Source organism: Kwoniella mangroviensis, chromosome 3 (assembly GCF_000507465.2).
Source record: "Kwoniella mangroviensis CBS 8507 chromosome 3, whole genome shotgun sequence".
Taxonomy (NCBI): Eukaryota; Fungi; Basidiomycota; class Tremellomycetes; order Tremellales; family Cryptococcaceae; genus Kwoniella; species Kwoniella mangrovensis.
This window is the reverse complement of record NC_088829.1, coordinates 1485750-1501490: the sequence shown is the minus strand read 5'-3', so window position 1 is coordinate 1501490 and position 15741 is coordinate 1485750. Positions and strand designations below refer to the sequence as shown.

At 43.3% G+C, this 15741-nt stretch overlaps 7 protein-coding genes across 7 annotated transcripts; 3 read left to right on the top strand and 4 right to left on the bottom strand.

The window, feature by feature from the left end:
- Positions 1-414: 414 nt before the first annotated feature.
- Positions 415-2665, bottom strand: I203_108373 (uncharacterized protein; the record flags this gene model as incomplete). The annotated part of the gene is made up of 5 exons (XM_019148546.1): positions 415-480; positions 550-2047; positions 2131-2374; positions 2476-2561; positions 2631-2665. The coding sequence occupies 5 exons, from the start codon at positions 2663-2665 to the stop codon at positions 415-417; spliced, it is 1929 nt and encodes a 642-aa protein (XP_019002129.1).
- Positions 2666-3029: 364 nt separating this feature from the next.
- Positions 3030-5739, top strand: I203_108372 (uncharacterized protein; the record flags this gene model as incomplete). The annotated part of the gene is made up of 10 exons (XM_019148545.1): positions 3030-3122; positions 3187-3313; positions 3375-3484; positions 3545-4002; positions 4083-4194; positions 4251-4380; positions 4449-4728; positions 4792-4914; positions 4997-5085; positions 5153-5739. 10 exons carry the CDS (start codon positions 3030-3032, stop codon positions 5737-5739), a joined length of 2109 nt encoding a protein of 702 aa, XP_019002128.1.
- A 295-nt stretch (positions 5740-6034) lies between these two features.
- I203_108371 (uncharacterized protein) lies at positions 6035-6759 on the bottom strand (the record flags this gene model as incomplete). Its single annotated transcript, XM_019148544.1, has 4 exons — positions 6035-6263; positions 6363-6451; positions 6540-6561; positions 6638-6759. 4 exons carry the CDS (start codon positions 6757-6759, stop codon positions 6035-6037), a joined length of 462 nt encoding a protein of 153 aa, XP_019002127.1.
- Positions 6760-7421: 662 nt separating this feature from the next.
- I203_108370 (uncharacterized protein) lies at positions 7422-8795 on the bottom strand (the record flags this gene model as incomplete). Its single annotated transcript, XM_019148543.1, has 6 exons — positions 7422-7575; positions 7658-7731; positions 7799-8031; positions 8172-8389; positions 8516-8720; positions 8780-8795. 6 exons carry the CDS (start codon positions 8793-8795, stop codon positions 7422-7424), a joined length of 900 nt encoding a protein of 299 aa, XP_019002126.1.
- A 471-nt stretch (positions 8796-9266) lies between these two features.
- On the top strand, positions 9267-11351 carry I203_108369 (uncharacterized protein; the record flags this gene model as incomplete). The annotated part of the gene is made up of 7 exons (XM_065518386.1): positions 9267-9561; positions 9633-9718; positions 9787-10064; positions 10182-10393; positions 10456-10598; positions 10667-10810; positions 10887-11351. 7 exons carry the CDS (start codon positions 9267-9269, stop codon positions 11349-11351), a joined length of 1623 nt encoding a protein of 540 aa, XP_065372751.1.
- Positions 11352-11886: 535 nt separating this feature from the next.
- Positions 11887-14583, top strand: I203_108368 (uncharacterized protein; the record flags this gene model as incomplete). Its single annotated transcript, XM_019148541.1, has 10 exons — positions 11887-12060; positions 12158-12299; positions 12410-12529; positions 12640-12855; positions 12935-13052; positions 13134-13262; positions 13328-13559; positions 13650-13792; positions 13871-14036; positions 14191-14583. The coding sequence occupies 10 exons, from the start codon at positions 11887-11889 to the stop codon at positions 14581-14583; spliced, it is 1833 nt and encodes a 610-aa protein (XP_019002124.1).
- A 690-nt stretch (positions 14584-15273) lies between these two features.
- Positions 15274-15701, bottom strand: I203_108367 (uncharacterized protein; the record flags this gene model as incomplete). Its single annotated transcript, XM_019148540.1, has 2 exons — positions 15274-15598; positions 15661-15701. The coding sequence occupies 2 exons, from the start codon at positions 15699-15701 to the stop codon at positions 15274-15276; spliced, it is 366 nt and encodes a 121-aa protein (XP_019002123.1).
- Between the last annotated feature and the right edge of the window lie 40 nt (positions 15702-15741).

Sequence of the window (15741 nt, the reverse complement as noted above, 5' to 3'; positions counted from 1 at the left end):
CCAGATAATCGGACGATGGTGGAGCTAAACGAGATAGATACATTATTGCCAAGACGGATTTGACGCCCCGCTCATAGCGGTCCGAAGTACTTCTCATACTACTCGTACTGTATCTATCATATCGGATAAGGTGTACAAGTCAAGTAAGGTGTGCGCGACGAGACATTGCCAAGAGGAACAATCGCATTTTCGGACAAGAGTGTCTATGGCGACACATGTGAACATTGGCACAGCAGTCAATCAAGGACAAGCGAGTCTTTCGACCGAAACCCTCAGATTATATCAGTGAGAGCGAAAGGGATGTCAACATAGAAGCTCGCATGGGCGCTGATGAATGTATGCAAAAATAGTACATGGTATATGGCCGAAACTGTAACAAGGCCTTGGAATGGCGAAGCATATCTACTACCGACCTCACACTCTAGCCTCCTTACGTTTCCTCTTCTCAATAGCCAACCTCTTCCTCTCGAGATTCTCTTTCTGCAAACACGGACATACACAAGTTAGCTACAAGTCGCAACTTAGTCCCAAAGTCGGCTGTAAACTTACCTCAGCAGCTTTTTCTCTGTTGGAATATTGCATCTTCTCATACAACTTCGCTTTCTTATTACTCATCATGATCTTTCTCAAATCCTCTTCTCCACCTTTCTTACCAACCTGAGACTTGGGAGAAGCATCCTTAGCGTTCGCTTTGATAGCTTCCTTGAGTTGGTTCCTGAATGCCGAGTGGGATACACCATTCTGTTCAGCTTCAAGTTCCGCAGCATGTAACAATGATACGTTCTCTGGATCCAACGACGAAGCAAGTAATGCTGGTGGGTATTTACTTCCAGCAGTTTCTTCTTCATCTTCCACATCTTCATCTTCGGATACATCTTCTTCCTCGGGAGCATCTCGTTCGATCGCATCTTCCTCTTGGTCTGCTTCTTCTTGAGCAGCAGTGATAGCTGCATTCTGTTGATCTTCCAACCACGGTCTAGCCAATTCGCCTTCGCCGTCCCAAGGGCTCAGATGGGGAGGTAACAATTGGCCAGGGTGGTATCCCTCCGAGGAAATGATTTTCTGTCTGTTGACACAATCTGCTACCCACTGAGGTTGGATCCAAGTCCATTTCCTACCGTTCTCCATCTCTCTCATCCGCTCTACGGTGATCGGTCGATCAATGATGACATGTGTGATCGAGTCGTCCGATGGAGTAGGCGAGTTCAATGAGGTGATGATCTTTCCACCCATAGCTCTAATTACAAATTCCCAAGTTCTTGAAGAGGTTTCTCGAGATAGGTAAAAAGTGTACGGTGAGAAGAGAAGATTCTGTTTCGAAGTCGAAGCTGCATTGGAAGATGTGGCAAGGAGAGAGTTGTATGTTGTCAAAGGTGCTGTCGCTACATCTTCAACTTCTTCACCACTCTTCGTAGGTCTTTCGACGAACTCTTCGTCATCTTCTTCATTACCATCTTGTTCATCTTCATCCATCTCTACGTCGGCATCGACATCACCAGTAGAAGCTTTGATACCTCTAATAGCTTTTCTTACAGCTTTCTTCGATACTTTTGAACTCTCCACACCCAAATTATCTTTCTTCTCTACCAATCTGAACGCACCCACTGATTCTCCCCTTTCGTCCAATTCCACATCTAAAGGTGGAGGGTATACCAGATTCTCCTCCGTGTAGAGTTTGAATAAGGTGAAACTTATCAATGTCCTGTATAAATCCAAAAACGTCAAGAGGATTCTAAAATCCACATCGGAAGGAACATGTTGTTGGAATTCGTATCCCTCCAACCATCTGACTTTGACTAATTCACCTCCTTGACCTGGTACTTCACATTCATAGTATATACCTTTGACACCGAGGAATATCTTTCTGAGCGAGTTGGTTCGTATAGCCCAGACTTTCCATTCGGAGATGAGTCTTGAGCATTCAGCGATTACTGAGGAAGGCACGAGGGTCTTGCCTGGTATAGGGTTGGTGGGGAGGGTCGAGAATAGATGAACGAGATTTAGAGGATCTTGGAGATCTTGTAGGGCGAGAGTGAATGTTGGGTATCTACGAGCATCATAACATCGTAATTCAGCCATCCACTGTGTGATTTCACCCCTTTTTTGTCATATGTATCACAACACACTCACCTCTCCTTTACGAGATGATCCAACCTCGCCACAGGTTTGGCATCTTCCAGATTCTTCGCCAAAGCCCATTCACCTCTACCCAACGCTCTAGCCAACTTCTTAGCGAACGACTTATGTTCTCTGAACTTCACCAAGAGCGGCTCATGAAGTAGGTACTGTATATCCTTGTGGTAGTAGAACGTAGCAGGGGCGGAAGAACCTTTGTTGGCTCGTTTCTTGTTGAGAGGTTCTCGAGGGTAAATACCTGGTATGATTACGACCAAATCAGCACATATCTATGAATGACAGCAGGCCATAGATCAAGCATGGTGCTTGATTATAGGTAGATAAGAATGCTTGACTTACCTTTGAGGATACATAACCTTCTGAAATCAGATAAAGAGATCTGCAATTTCTTCAATGCTTGATTCCTCGTCACATAGTTCTTAGCACTAATTGCATTTGTTAGTACGATCAGCTTCATATCTCTAAACAGGAATTCATGACAGAGCTGAACTTACGCTCCGGACTCTCCCTTTCTCTTGATTTTGGCCATTTTGTCTGGTTGATTCGCTGGTTTACTTTACAAGGATAGAGAATTACTGATTGCTCTTCACCTCTTCCATCCAGAAATCAGAGATATCAAAATAAACTTTTTTTCAGCTGGTGGACGTGAAATCTTCATCGCAAAGGTGGAGGCGGATGTCACCGCCCGTCTTTTATTTATTTTCCCACTTCTTTATGTCATTTTATCCCGGTACACCACGTGGTTTGCTCAGAACAGACCTCCACTTTAAAGATGTCTGTTTACAAGATTTCAGGCAGTTGCAGTTGCATCTGGCTCTTTGGACCGTCTTATCAACCCATGATCATTCGGAGAGCGAGCGAATGAGCAGCAGTAAAGCTCAAGAAGGCTCGACATGGCGAGAGCATGTGATATTTGTGGATCTAGAAAATGGAGGAAAGATAAAGTGACGGGAAATGCAGTATGTGAAGAAGGTCACGTCCGTCAGGTCAGTCCACTCGCTCTTTCATCTTGAAGCGACAGTATGATCTGATATCCTAGCAACGATGTAGGACTACCGATCAGAGGTCCATGATATGGAGATTGGTGGACCTCGACATCAATTGACTCGAAGGAAGATCGGTACGAGGGGAACAAGGAGGAATAAGCGGAAAGAGGAAGGAAGGGCGAACCCACTTTGTAAGTTTGAACATCCAGCTGTGGGAGAAACGAATCGCCGCAGCTGACATACAATCTATAGTTTATCATGGAACTGAAGCTGAATATCTAAAGATACAAGCTCTACAATTGTTGTTAAGATTACAAGTCCAAGCTATATCAAAATTATGGTCATTACCTGATACATTTGAGGTAAGCTCCCCAATCGTCGCTGAGAATATTAAGAACTTATATGACGAATGTGTCAAATAGATGATAGTTCGTGATTTGTGGGCATATCAATTATCATTATCAGTCCTACCGCCTCTACCTGAATCTTCCGAATCGAATCAACAGCCCGATGTATTACCAGCGATAATTGACAAACACAGTCAACACAGTCAATCAATAGATGTTGAAATGGTAGATCAACACCGGGATAGGGATAGTAAATCTGATGATGGCTCGCAGCCCGGTTCAGATACAGAAGATGAGAAACACGAGGAAGGTTCTGACGATGAAAGAGGATCAGATCTCGATCCGGAAATTTTAGAGAGGCTGGAACAGTCCGATGTAGAGGATATTGAAAGACAGAATGACGATAGGTCAGGAGATGAGAATAGGAACAAAGGAAAGAGGAAAAGGAAATTGAGGATCTCAGATACGATCATCACGCTTGTTATGGGTTTATGGATAATGAGAGTACCCTTCATGACAGTAGAAATTGAAAAGTAAGTCGAAGTCGGAGCCACCTACCAAGGTCAACACACAATGTTTTTGCTCATTATCATTGTCAATTGGATCCGAACAGCGCAATAAACGAAATGCAGATCCCTTATGTCGATTTTTACCATACTACTCACCTATCAGAGGATATGAGAAAACACATGAATCGGGATGTGATGATCTCCCTTTCACCCTTAGTCAGTCAGCTCAACTGCTGCTGGACGATAGGAGCTGATATTTGATTACACTACAGAGATCGCCTTCGCCATCTCTTATACACCGATCATGTAAGAACCTCGCTCGAGCGCTTCATAAGAGATATGGTATACAGATACCAGAGATGAATGTACATCCTGTCATTTGGAGGGTATTATCCAATCTAGGTGGTACCCGTATGTGGATTCTTCTGTCTCTAATTAGATAATCTTGATTGATCTTGACAACGACGCAGCTACGACCTACACTCAAGTCATCCGTCTGCTTTCTATCCTAGACATCAACTTCTCCCTAATCGAAAGAGAGATCCAAACGTATTTCAGAAAGACCCGTGGTCGACCGAGATCGACATACCAATCAACCGACGCTTCCGACGAAGAAGTGTCAGAAAGTGATAGGAAGGAGATGTACGAACGAACTTTGTTATATCAAGATGTCATTGCACCTGAAATAGCAATAGTGAGCGCTTGGATAGTGATCATGAAAATTGTATATGGCTTAGATGGGATACCTCGGTGAGCTATCCCTTGTGTCTTTTTAAAAAAAAGTAGACATAGCTGATGAAAAGATGAGAATAGAGAAGCGCTCTTGAAGTCTGATCCGGCTATTGGGCTGCCTAGTTCTCAGACATGGTTGGATGAGTTGAGAGACAGGTTGAATGAGGGTGTATTGAAAGGTGGAAAAAAGTTTATAGAGAAACAGTATGTCTCATCTTCACCATCCCTCTGGTGAACAGGGTAGAAAATGGTGATCAGAGCTCATGAATATTTCGAACGACTGTAGGTATTTCAACACGATGGACGCAGATGATATAGATATATTTCTTGATAAAGCTGAGGGAATTTTATTGGATCATCGAGAAGAGCCATCAGGTGATTTTTTAAATCCCATCCAGTCCTTGTAGATGATCAGGCTGATTGTATTGAGATCTATCTTCAGATATCACACCATTCCCACTTATCCTCCATGATTCAATTCCAGCATCGGACATCCCCCCAAACTCATGGATAACATTCCATCAAAAATCCGACAACTCCAACTCCACACGAATTTCACACAAATCGATCCAAGCCAATAGCGGTAATAACAAAACCCTTCCTTTAATGCCAGGAGAGAAAATACGGTCTTTTGCTGCTAATGATCCATTCTTGGAATTGCCGAATGATTTGGAAGTGGTAGTTCATGCCTCCAGTGAAGTTATAGGGTGGGATGTTAGGGATATACTTGGATTCGTAGAGGTTATTGAGAGGAGGTTGGAGAGACTTAGACCAAGGGATGAGAGGGGTAGGAAAGTGAGGGATATAGAGGATACGGATGAGGACGAGAGAGATGATAAGAGTAGGAGTAAGAGTAGGAGCAGAGCGAGAAGTACAAGTAGGAGTAGGAGTAGAAGTGCTTTGGCTAGATCAGGATCGAGGGAAATCAGTTTGAATAGGGTGGTAAGTTTGAATAACCTCAAGGTGAGGAGCAGGGAACCGAGTTTGAGTAGGACAGCGAGTTTGAATAGGATAAACAGTAGGAAATGAATGAAAGGTAGCAAGAGTTTCACTTGATTTTCATATTGGGTTTGTTGTATGATTATATGTCCATATGATACGTCTAATGGTCTATCTTGTATATAGGGAATATCGCAGTCGGTATCAGTATGGTGAATGATTAACTCATCCTCTCCGATCGTTTAAGCATTAAGATCATAAATCCGAATATTATATTGGATATTCTCTTCTCTATGTCCATTCGCTCACATCTCCTTCAACCCTTTCGTTCAGCCCCGATCTCCCCAGTTTTGCAATTCTCTTATGCTCTTCTCGCCCAGACACATTACGATCTCTCCCTTTCCAAATACTCCAAAAACCCTTTGGCGAACTCTGTACACATCCTAAAACTACTTTCGAACCCATCTCTCCCACCATAGTAAGGATCCGATATCGCCTCTGCTTTCGTGTTAGATTTCCCTTGTTGAGCGATCGGGATGGAAGGTGAGAATGAACCGAATAGGGATATCTGGGAAGGGGAGGAGGTGGGTTGGCGGTGAAGGAGAGTTTGAAGGCTACGTTAAACATGTATCAGATATACCATTCCGATATATGTTGTATGTTAAGGAGATGAATGTTTCAGAAGGAAGGAAGAGAATAGGGAGATAGCTTACTTTGACTTATCCATCGCTAGAATATAATCGAACTTGTTGAAATCATCTTTTACAACTGCTCGAGCTATACTATCCGCTTTGATACCATGCTAAATCAAAGATATCCACTGTGAGGTCAACCATAATATACAGGATTCAAGTTTATTATGATGATCCAGTAGATCATTCGATATTCACCTTCTTACAAACTGCTATTGTCCTATTATTAAACCACACATCAGCTAATCTTCTGTTGTTTTTAAATCAGAGAGTGGTAGGATTACGAAGAAACTAACCTATCATCAGCCTCTTCACCTTCATGATAAGCGCCCGTCCCAGCCGATTCGACACTTATGTCAAATTTGTCATTGATAGAGGGATGAATGGTAATTTCATGCTTTAATACCGCTTCAGCCATTGGTGATCGACTATGAGCGAATATGTTGAGGAAGTAAGCTTTGAGTCGCTGCGGAGGATGAGCACAGGCAAGCTCACCAGATGCTATTTAGCAGGATTGATAAAGCAGATCAGTAACCGTCATACTTGCCAATGTTTATACGGCAAAGTACCGTATGAGTGCAAGCGAACTTACTTGCTATTCAACGATAATATTAATATTTCGTTAGCTGGTCATTCCATTGTGCCTTTGCGAACCAAGAAGGTGAGCTCACCCTAAGCACACCATCAGGACGTTGATCGTCTCCCGTTGATGTTGTTTGGTCATTGTGTTTGTGCTTGAGGGTCATATATTTCAAGAAAAGAAGGAAAATAAGAAAACAAAGGAAAGGGAAGTTGGGTAATTTGATTTTTTATCGTAATCTTATCTTTCATGTCCACCATGACTCGTGGCAATCATCAACCTTCTTGCCCATTTGCATACCTAGAGTACCTCTTTGGATCCATACCTACCGCTAAGTACACACTGGGTGAGGCGGGCTCCCAAAGTAAGCAGCATGAAAACGCTCAACCAGATCGATATATACAATTCGATACATTTATTTCCCTTGCCCTTGTGCTTCGTAAATATCATGACTGTTATATCTATCTACAAACGAATTTCATCCTGAGTCCATCTAGGCTTTATGCCCTTCTACCACCCAATTTACCTGCCAATTCAGCTCTCAACAGGTCTTCTTTCGATTTCATCTCCAACCCGCTCTGTGAACGCAGTTCGTTGATCACATCTTTGGTTTTACCGAAATACACTGATGAAAGGAGATTACGCATTTTGATTCTATGGTACGGAACGAAGAACCACATATCAGTGATTGGATTGGTTAGTTGAATCCTGTATATGAGAAGTTCAGATTACTCACTCCATATCTTCTACCATTCTTCCTATATTTGGTATATGTCCTGCAGAGTTGGTTAAGGGGTAATCTACTTCTGCCTATTGACGTGAACATCATGTCAACATAGCTTTATCAGAGCGTGAGTCATGTATATCCGTAGCTCACCTGTCTTGTCATACTACCACTCAAGGTCACACCACCCTTTCCCTTACTCTCACTCTCATCAACACCCTTCAACTCTGCCTTGGCTAGCGTTTTTGTCTCCAACACTAACATCACCGTAGAAGTCAATTTGTATTTGGCCGATCTCCCCCTTTCTTGACATTCGAATACGTGTAGAGAATCCCATGAGCCTGAGGGAGTGGTTTCTGGTTGGTCTGATGTAGGTGTTGAAAGGACTAATTGTGCAGTATAAGGATCAGTCTCCGCATATACCTCAAGGCCCGATGATCAGATAGAGATGATAGATGGACAGTGAATTAGACTTTAACTGAGCATAGTATGGATGGTGAGAAATATTTGTTGAATTACCACTCACCCTTCTTCATCAACACCACACCAGCAAAACTAATCTCTTTACCCTGTCCTGGATCATCTTCCAAATCCCATAGATACACACTGGATATTCCACCTTCAAAGTACATCTCCCTATAGGTATCGAACGCTGCGTTGAGGGATACTTCCAATTCTCTCAGTCTCGAAGATGGTACAGGTCCGCCGGTAGATGTGGGCAGGTAGTCGTTGGACCATGAAGATCTGCGAAGAAAGTATTAGCCTGACTGATCACAAGCGATAGGTTTTCCTATTGTACTAGATCGTTGGACGACTGTGTAGACAATGGTACGGATGATTCACTTATGTCCCATGGATCGCTCAACTCACCTGAACGAATCACCATCCCTGTTATAATCGCAACCCAGGAATTCCCTTCCTTTCTCACCATCCGTCAACACTTTCAACGGCTGATCTACATTTCCCAATAGATCATCTGTATACTCCGGTGCCAGGTCACACAAAGCATTGACATTCTCCTCTACTCGAGTTGGAGGTAAACGTCTGAGGAGATCAAGGAGGGAGTCGAAGGTGACTATGCGGAGACATCAGCTTTGGTTCACTGCACGTCCCAAGCATTGTAGACTGGCTCACGGTCTGCTTCTGCCATTTTGGAAGGGATCAGACTGATCTCTAATAGGACGTATAGGTTGTCTGTCAACTGTCAACAACCTCTCTCCTTGCATTTGAGCTGTGTCTCGCTCTCGCTGTCTTCGGTCTGGCTCACATCGTCATAGCAACCAGTCATAGCACAGACGCGGTATGAGAGTCAGCCTGATTCCCTCAGCGATCCAAGTGAGGCTGATAATTATTCAGTAGGAATGTTTCGGGATTACTTCGACCATCAACCATCAACGTTCCTGACCGACCGACTGACTGACATGCATCAACTCGACTTTTTTCGACTTTTGAAATCACCACAGCATCAAGAGGAGCTCATCTTTCCTCTTGCTCTTGCTCTTCTGTTTCCTTAGATTGTCGTAGAGCACATTACCTGTAAATTCATATACATAGACCTCTGGAGGTCATCGTCACTAGCAACATGCTATCGGCCATGTCACGATCGATCCATCTTCCCAAGATGGCATCATCGGCAATAGCAGGTCCATCGAGGATCCCCCTCCGATCTCGTCCACTCATCCCTTCAAAATGCCTATGTAAACGACAGAGCAGATCACTGTTCACGAGAAGAGGAACTTCATTCTGGACTCAATCGTATCCTTCGTCTGAGTCACCACAGATCCCTTATACCCCTCCCCCGCCGGACCAGCTGATAGGTCGGAATGGGAATGAAGAAGTGGATGGGCAGAGGAGGGATCGGAAGCAGAGGTATCTAGATAGTCTAATGGACAAAGCTGGAGAACTGAGTCTGAGATGTGAGTCTGACTACCATCGACTGATGCATGAGTTACTGTAGTACTTATGTAGTTCGTAATTCACCTTGTAGGTTCGGTGCTGGATGCAGAAGGGAATTGGACAGCTGAAGAAGGGAAATATAAGAAATCTGAATTATGCAGAGAACATGATCTAGATGTGAGTTTGACCTCGCACCTATAAGTCTGACCTGAGGTCGGAACTGATCAGTGGAACTGGTCAAATAGCCTCGGGATCTTCGAAAATTGGATTCACTCGCACCCAACCTCGTACCCATCATCCTAACTCGACGAACATGCATCATCGTGTCCATGCTCCACATCAAAGTTCTCATCAAACCCGATCGAGTCATCGTATTTGATAATTCCGAAATTCAAGAATCAGATACTCAGAGGAGATTCAAATATCATTTAGAGAGAAATATCAAAGCTGGCTTAGGTATACAGACTTCAGTTGATAATGGGAGTAAGGATTGTGAAGAGGCCGTGTTATGTTATGAACATAGGTTAGTAACCTGCTAACATCTGATAATCGATAATGACACTATATTTCCTGATTATCGTACTTGATCGGTCTTCCTCTTCTCCTGGCAAATGCTAATATCTCATCCACAACACTATAGAGCCCTCGAATCTGTCCTGGTAGCTTCCGCCAATGCCTTGGAAGAAGAGATGGCATTCACCAGACATCTGGTACAGCATCTCTTATCTGATTTAGAAAGTGATATAAATAGAGAAAACCTGAAGAGATTATTACACTATTCGAGGAAGATAGTCGGATTTCAGAGTAGGGCTAGATACGTTAAGAGAGCGGTAGACGAAGTTCTTGAATCGGGTAAGCCTAGACCAGTATACACACTTGGACCTTGTGCTGACTCAAAAGATGGTACTTGCTAGATGAGGATCTGTCCGCAATGTACCTCACTTCAAGGGCTCAGGGTCGTCCGAGAGCTTTACACGATCACGAGCAATTGGAGTTGTTGCTGGAAAGCTTTGTCAAACAGGTGGAGGAAATTGTCAGTGAGGTCGATACGACTGTCGTGAGTGACCATTCAGATCGCCTGGTAGATCAAGAATGTGAGAATGACGGGACATTGTTCTTCTTCAGGCCAACATGAATTCTACGCAGGAGATAGCAGAATTAATGCTCGATTCAGGACGCAACGCTCTGCTGGCTTTGGACGTCAAAATCTCAATAGCTACGCTAGGTATAGGTACAGGAGCGTTGATAGCTGGTCTATTCGGTATGAACGTGAGTATCCTTGTCACTCTCCCTTATTCTGTCATCGTCACACTTGGGCTGGGCTAATTTTGATCTGATGTAATAGTTGACCTCATCACTCGAATCAACACCATATGCTTTCGTCGTCGCATCGGGAACAGCATCCTTCATTGCCCTTTTAGTTATGATCTACGGCACCAAAACACTCCGACGAGTTCGAAGAGTTGCTTTATCCGATGGACGATCTAGGACCGACGAACTGTCTATATTGATGAATTCGAAAAGATGGGATAGATCCGTGGAGCAATTCTCAAAAGGATATGATCCTTTCTTGGTAGATAATCGGAAGAAACAATTACTGTGGGACAGGATATTGTGGAAGAATTGGGGGAATTCGAAATCAAGGGATGATAAGAAGGCTTCGATGATGAGATATAATCAGATACAGGCTGCAAAGCAAGCTCGATGGCAGGCTGCTCAACAAGCTAGGACGTGGAAAAGAGGAAGTAGTAAGAATATTGGATCGGCAGATGATCACAATGCGACATCACCTCTTTGGCGCCACGAGTAGAAACACGGGGGAAAGGGTCAGGTAGCAGTTCATTCAGGCATCAGGTGTATCGAATAGGTTGGAAGGTTTGATAATCCGATGGAAGTTTTCTTAACGATTTCTGTTTTGACAAACAATAGCTTATACTACGGTTTGTACTTTACTGTACTCTCTACCACTCACGCTTACGACGTCGTGTTGCCACATTTATCCGAGTATCAGTTTGTAGCTACCCCCTCTCATAGATCATGATTATAAATACGGATATGCAATGCATAGGAATGGATCAGTAGGATTACCATCACTCTTGAAATGCATCATATTGCATGGTGACAGACTGTCTTTCCGTCGGAGAGTGAGGTATGGTACAATCACACGTGCCGTCGTTCTTGTTCGAAGGTCTCCAATCCACCCTTTCAATCATGTGTGATGCTATTCTACTACTCTGTGAGATACTTCCTCGGAGATATCATCATTATCGCATCATAGCCTGAGTTGGGATACCGCTCCGTCTTCTCGAACGTGACGATATCGATATAGTATATAGCCTGTCATCATGTCTCTGCTCCCGACCAGCCAGAACCAAGCAGGACCTTCGACCTCATCCGAGACACCCCACCCTCACTCCAAGAGCGATACAGCCCTAACTTCAAGACAGAGGGAGAAAGCCCCTTTGAGGAAAAACGTAGATGTGGATGAGATCAAATTCGATGATAATGACTCTGACCAGGTATGTTCTTATCATGTTAGAAATATAACATAACACACTCGAGCGAAATATAGGTCAGTAAGTACAGCAGTGTTGAAGAATGATTTCCATTGGACAGGAAATCGATCTAATCATCTCTCAATACCTCGAATCAAGGAATATACCGACCATAACGCAATTTTGGAATGAGAATGTATTAGGTATGAATGACTCGAGGGAGAAGAAAGAGTGGATAGAAGATGTTGAAAGATGTATACTAGGTGAGTTATACCTTTAATTTATTGCTTTCTACTAGTACTCCTTGTTCTGTTTACTATTGTTCTTGGTGGAAACGAGTTTATACTGACCATGTCTATATTCACCTTTTCAGATGGCGATTACAGCTCGATAGAAGGACTAATCTCCAAACCTGGCTTACTCAAATATCAAACTCAGAAATCTTTCTTATATCTATGTTGGAGACAACAATTCTTAGAACATGTGGAAAACAGTGAGTTATCAATGTCCGTACTTATAACAACAAGCTTCGTCGGGTCAAGCCTAGTCTTAACCAAGTCTGTATCACTAACATTCTATTTTATCCATCTCCGACGATGATAGGAGAATCTCAAAAGGCTTTCAACCTCTTATCCAAACGACTAAAACCATTAGAACATTATCAACCTGTCCCCTATGATTTTTACTCCTTGTCGTACTTGACATCAGCTTCGACCGTACATGATGCTCCGACGTTCCGAGATTGGGCGGGAGTAGGACCTGAGAGGGAGAAGTTGGTAGCTGTATGGAGGGAATTGATGGGTATTGAGAGATGTGATGGTGAGATACTTCTTGCTAGACTTGGGTTACTTGGGTATAGCTATAGCCTGAGCTTGACTGACGGGTGATCCGAATGCAGATAGCGAGAAACGATATGTCGCTCCTGATAGACTACGAACTCTACTTAAACAAGCTGCTGCCTGGCAAACCAGTCAGGTTGGACATGCAAGTGATACAGGAGCAGTGAAGATACCTACGTAAGTACACCGGTATGCTCTATGCATATATATCTCTTCTGAACTGCTGACATACTGATTTCGTCGTTTTTTGTCATATAGCCTGTTGACAGACTATCGACCATTACAACTGCCCGATCGATTATATCACCTCATAAAAGGCCATACGGCCAACGTAAAATGTGTAGACCTAATTGGATCTCATGGGGAACTAGGTGTCAGCGGAGCGAGGTGAGTGTGCTATCTATCAACATCGAAAATAACATTCTTGGTTGTTAACGAATTTCGCAATGTAGCGATTCTACTCTTCGGATATTCTCTACCGAAGATTATACCACCAAACATGTATTGCAAGGCCATACATCTAGAATATGGAGTTGTACAACTTCCGACTCTGGATCACTCATCACTAGTGGTTCAGGAGACGGGTCAATCCGGTTCTGGGACGTGGCAAGTGGAGAATGTATGAATGTCCTCTATGGTGATGGAGGGGATGTGTATAGTGTAAATTGGAGACCTGGAAGAGAGGTATGTCGCACTTCACCTGATGCTCAATCTCTCCCTGAACGGTCAAGATAGTTTAAACCATATGCTAATGGATGATGGGCTGGATTTCAGGACCAAGTGGTTTCAGCGAGCTACGATAGGATTTTACGTTCATGGGACATCGAAACTTCCAAACAACTTCGGACGTTTTCTGGACACAGTCAATCTACTTTGGCGGTCACCTTTGATTATACGGGTAATATGATAGCTTCAGGGTAAGCCAACCCCCTTACTTAGAGATGTTCTTTGTTGTGTGATCGGTTGCTGATATGATGCTTTGTATATGGGGACAGATCGAAAGATAAACATATCAGACTGTGGGATGCAGTAGGCGGAACTTGCATTAAGAATATCCCTGGATGTCTGGGTGAGATAACTTCGGTAGAATTCGATCAACAAGGTAGATACCTCTTGGCGGGATGTAAAGATAATTCCAATAGATTATGGGACTTGCGTATGGTGAGTTCGACTTCCTTTCATAAGATAGTATTAATGCTTCTCATATATATATATATCTTGTTCTCCGTATGACCTTTTCCGTCCCTTGAAATCTCTAAATTCCTTGCTGGAAGTGACATGTATATTGTCAGAGCTGATCCTTTTTCGTGTATAGCAACGCAACATATACAGATATACAGGTCACCAAAATACATCCAAAAACCTAATTAGATGTTCGTTCGCCCACGACGCATCTTTGATCATTGGAGGATCGGAAGATGGATGTATCTACCTATGGGAAAGGGAAGGTTCTTCTTCGATCTCATCGTCGTCAATGATAGCTCCAGATTCAAAAAGTTTATTACCCCAACAACAGATTGGTACACCGTCGTTTTATCCCCCCAGGGAGAAGACAATGACAACTACAGATAAGACGAGTATCCAGACTGTCAGACCGCTAAAGGTATTGGAAGGACATGGGGAGGGAAGTGTGTTTGATGTGGTTTGGAAGGATGGGAGGGTTCTGAGTGCTAGGGAAGATGGTTTGGTAGGTGTTTGGGGTACTTAAGGAGAATCAGTCTTTAGAAGAATACATGGAGCACATCCAAGTACCGCTATATACGAGATCAATAGCATGCACACTGGCGTACAGAGCATCAGCATCTCATTCGAAACAGACACCACACCACGATGGTTCAACAATGCACAGAGACCACAGAGCGAAGGAGTGACAGTGTTCTCGAACCGAAAGACTGCGCAGCGCATTGCAATGTCATATAAGTACGAGTCATACACATGTAAAAAAAATGCATATGCGATATCGCAGACTGATAAAACTGCCCTGTGGTATCAGCGTTGTCTCCATTGCCTGATCGCAAACCACAGTGCATAAGCCTATCAAGCGTACAATTTTAGATTACATTGATACAGTAAGAATTCCACCTCAAAAATTGCGTCTTGGGGTGTCTGGGGGAGGAACCATTATGACAACTAAGATGATGATTATCAATAACGCCAGACTCATACAGCAAAAGATGAAAATGGCTGGAATAGTAAAAAGTCATCACTTAGTAGAATAACATAACATACAGTATCTTTATTATCGATCGATTGCATCTTGCAACGAGGCTAGGTGTAACGAACGACAACTGAAATTATCAAATACAAGATACTTACCGTCGTCGTCATTAGGTTTGGATGAGCTTCTTTTTCTGTCTAATATGTAGTTTTTTCGTCACATCAGCACCATTTTTTTTTGCTAATTCCTCTCCGAGTTCCTTTCAGACGTACCTTCCTTGAGCATGATCTTCTCCCCTTCTCTCAATCTTACTTCAATTTCCTCTTGTAATGCCTGGACTTCAATAGGCTGAAGCGCCATCACCTCCTTGATGACCGTGGACCCCTTGTCTTTCTCACCGGGCTTCGTACTGGTACTTTTGACAGAGAAAGTAGGAGAAGGAGCCGTTACCGTCTTTGTTCTTCCGTCCTTTTTCATGATGGTAGCAGTGGACGATGATGTAGAGCATGTAGAAGGGACCGATCCCTCGTGGTTGTGATCTTGACCCGGAGTCGGATTACCATCACTGTTGTAATGCGTATCAGACTTGATTGACGAAATTAAGCAAAATCTCCAGGGGAAACTTACCTCATAGATGATGTTAAAGGTACTTCTAAGTTGGTTCTCATCTTATCGCGATTGCCAGAAAATAGCTCAAATGTTATCAGA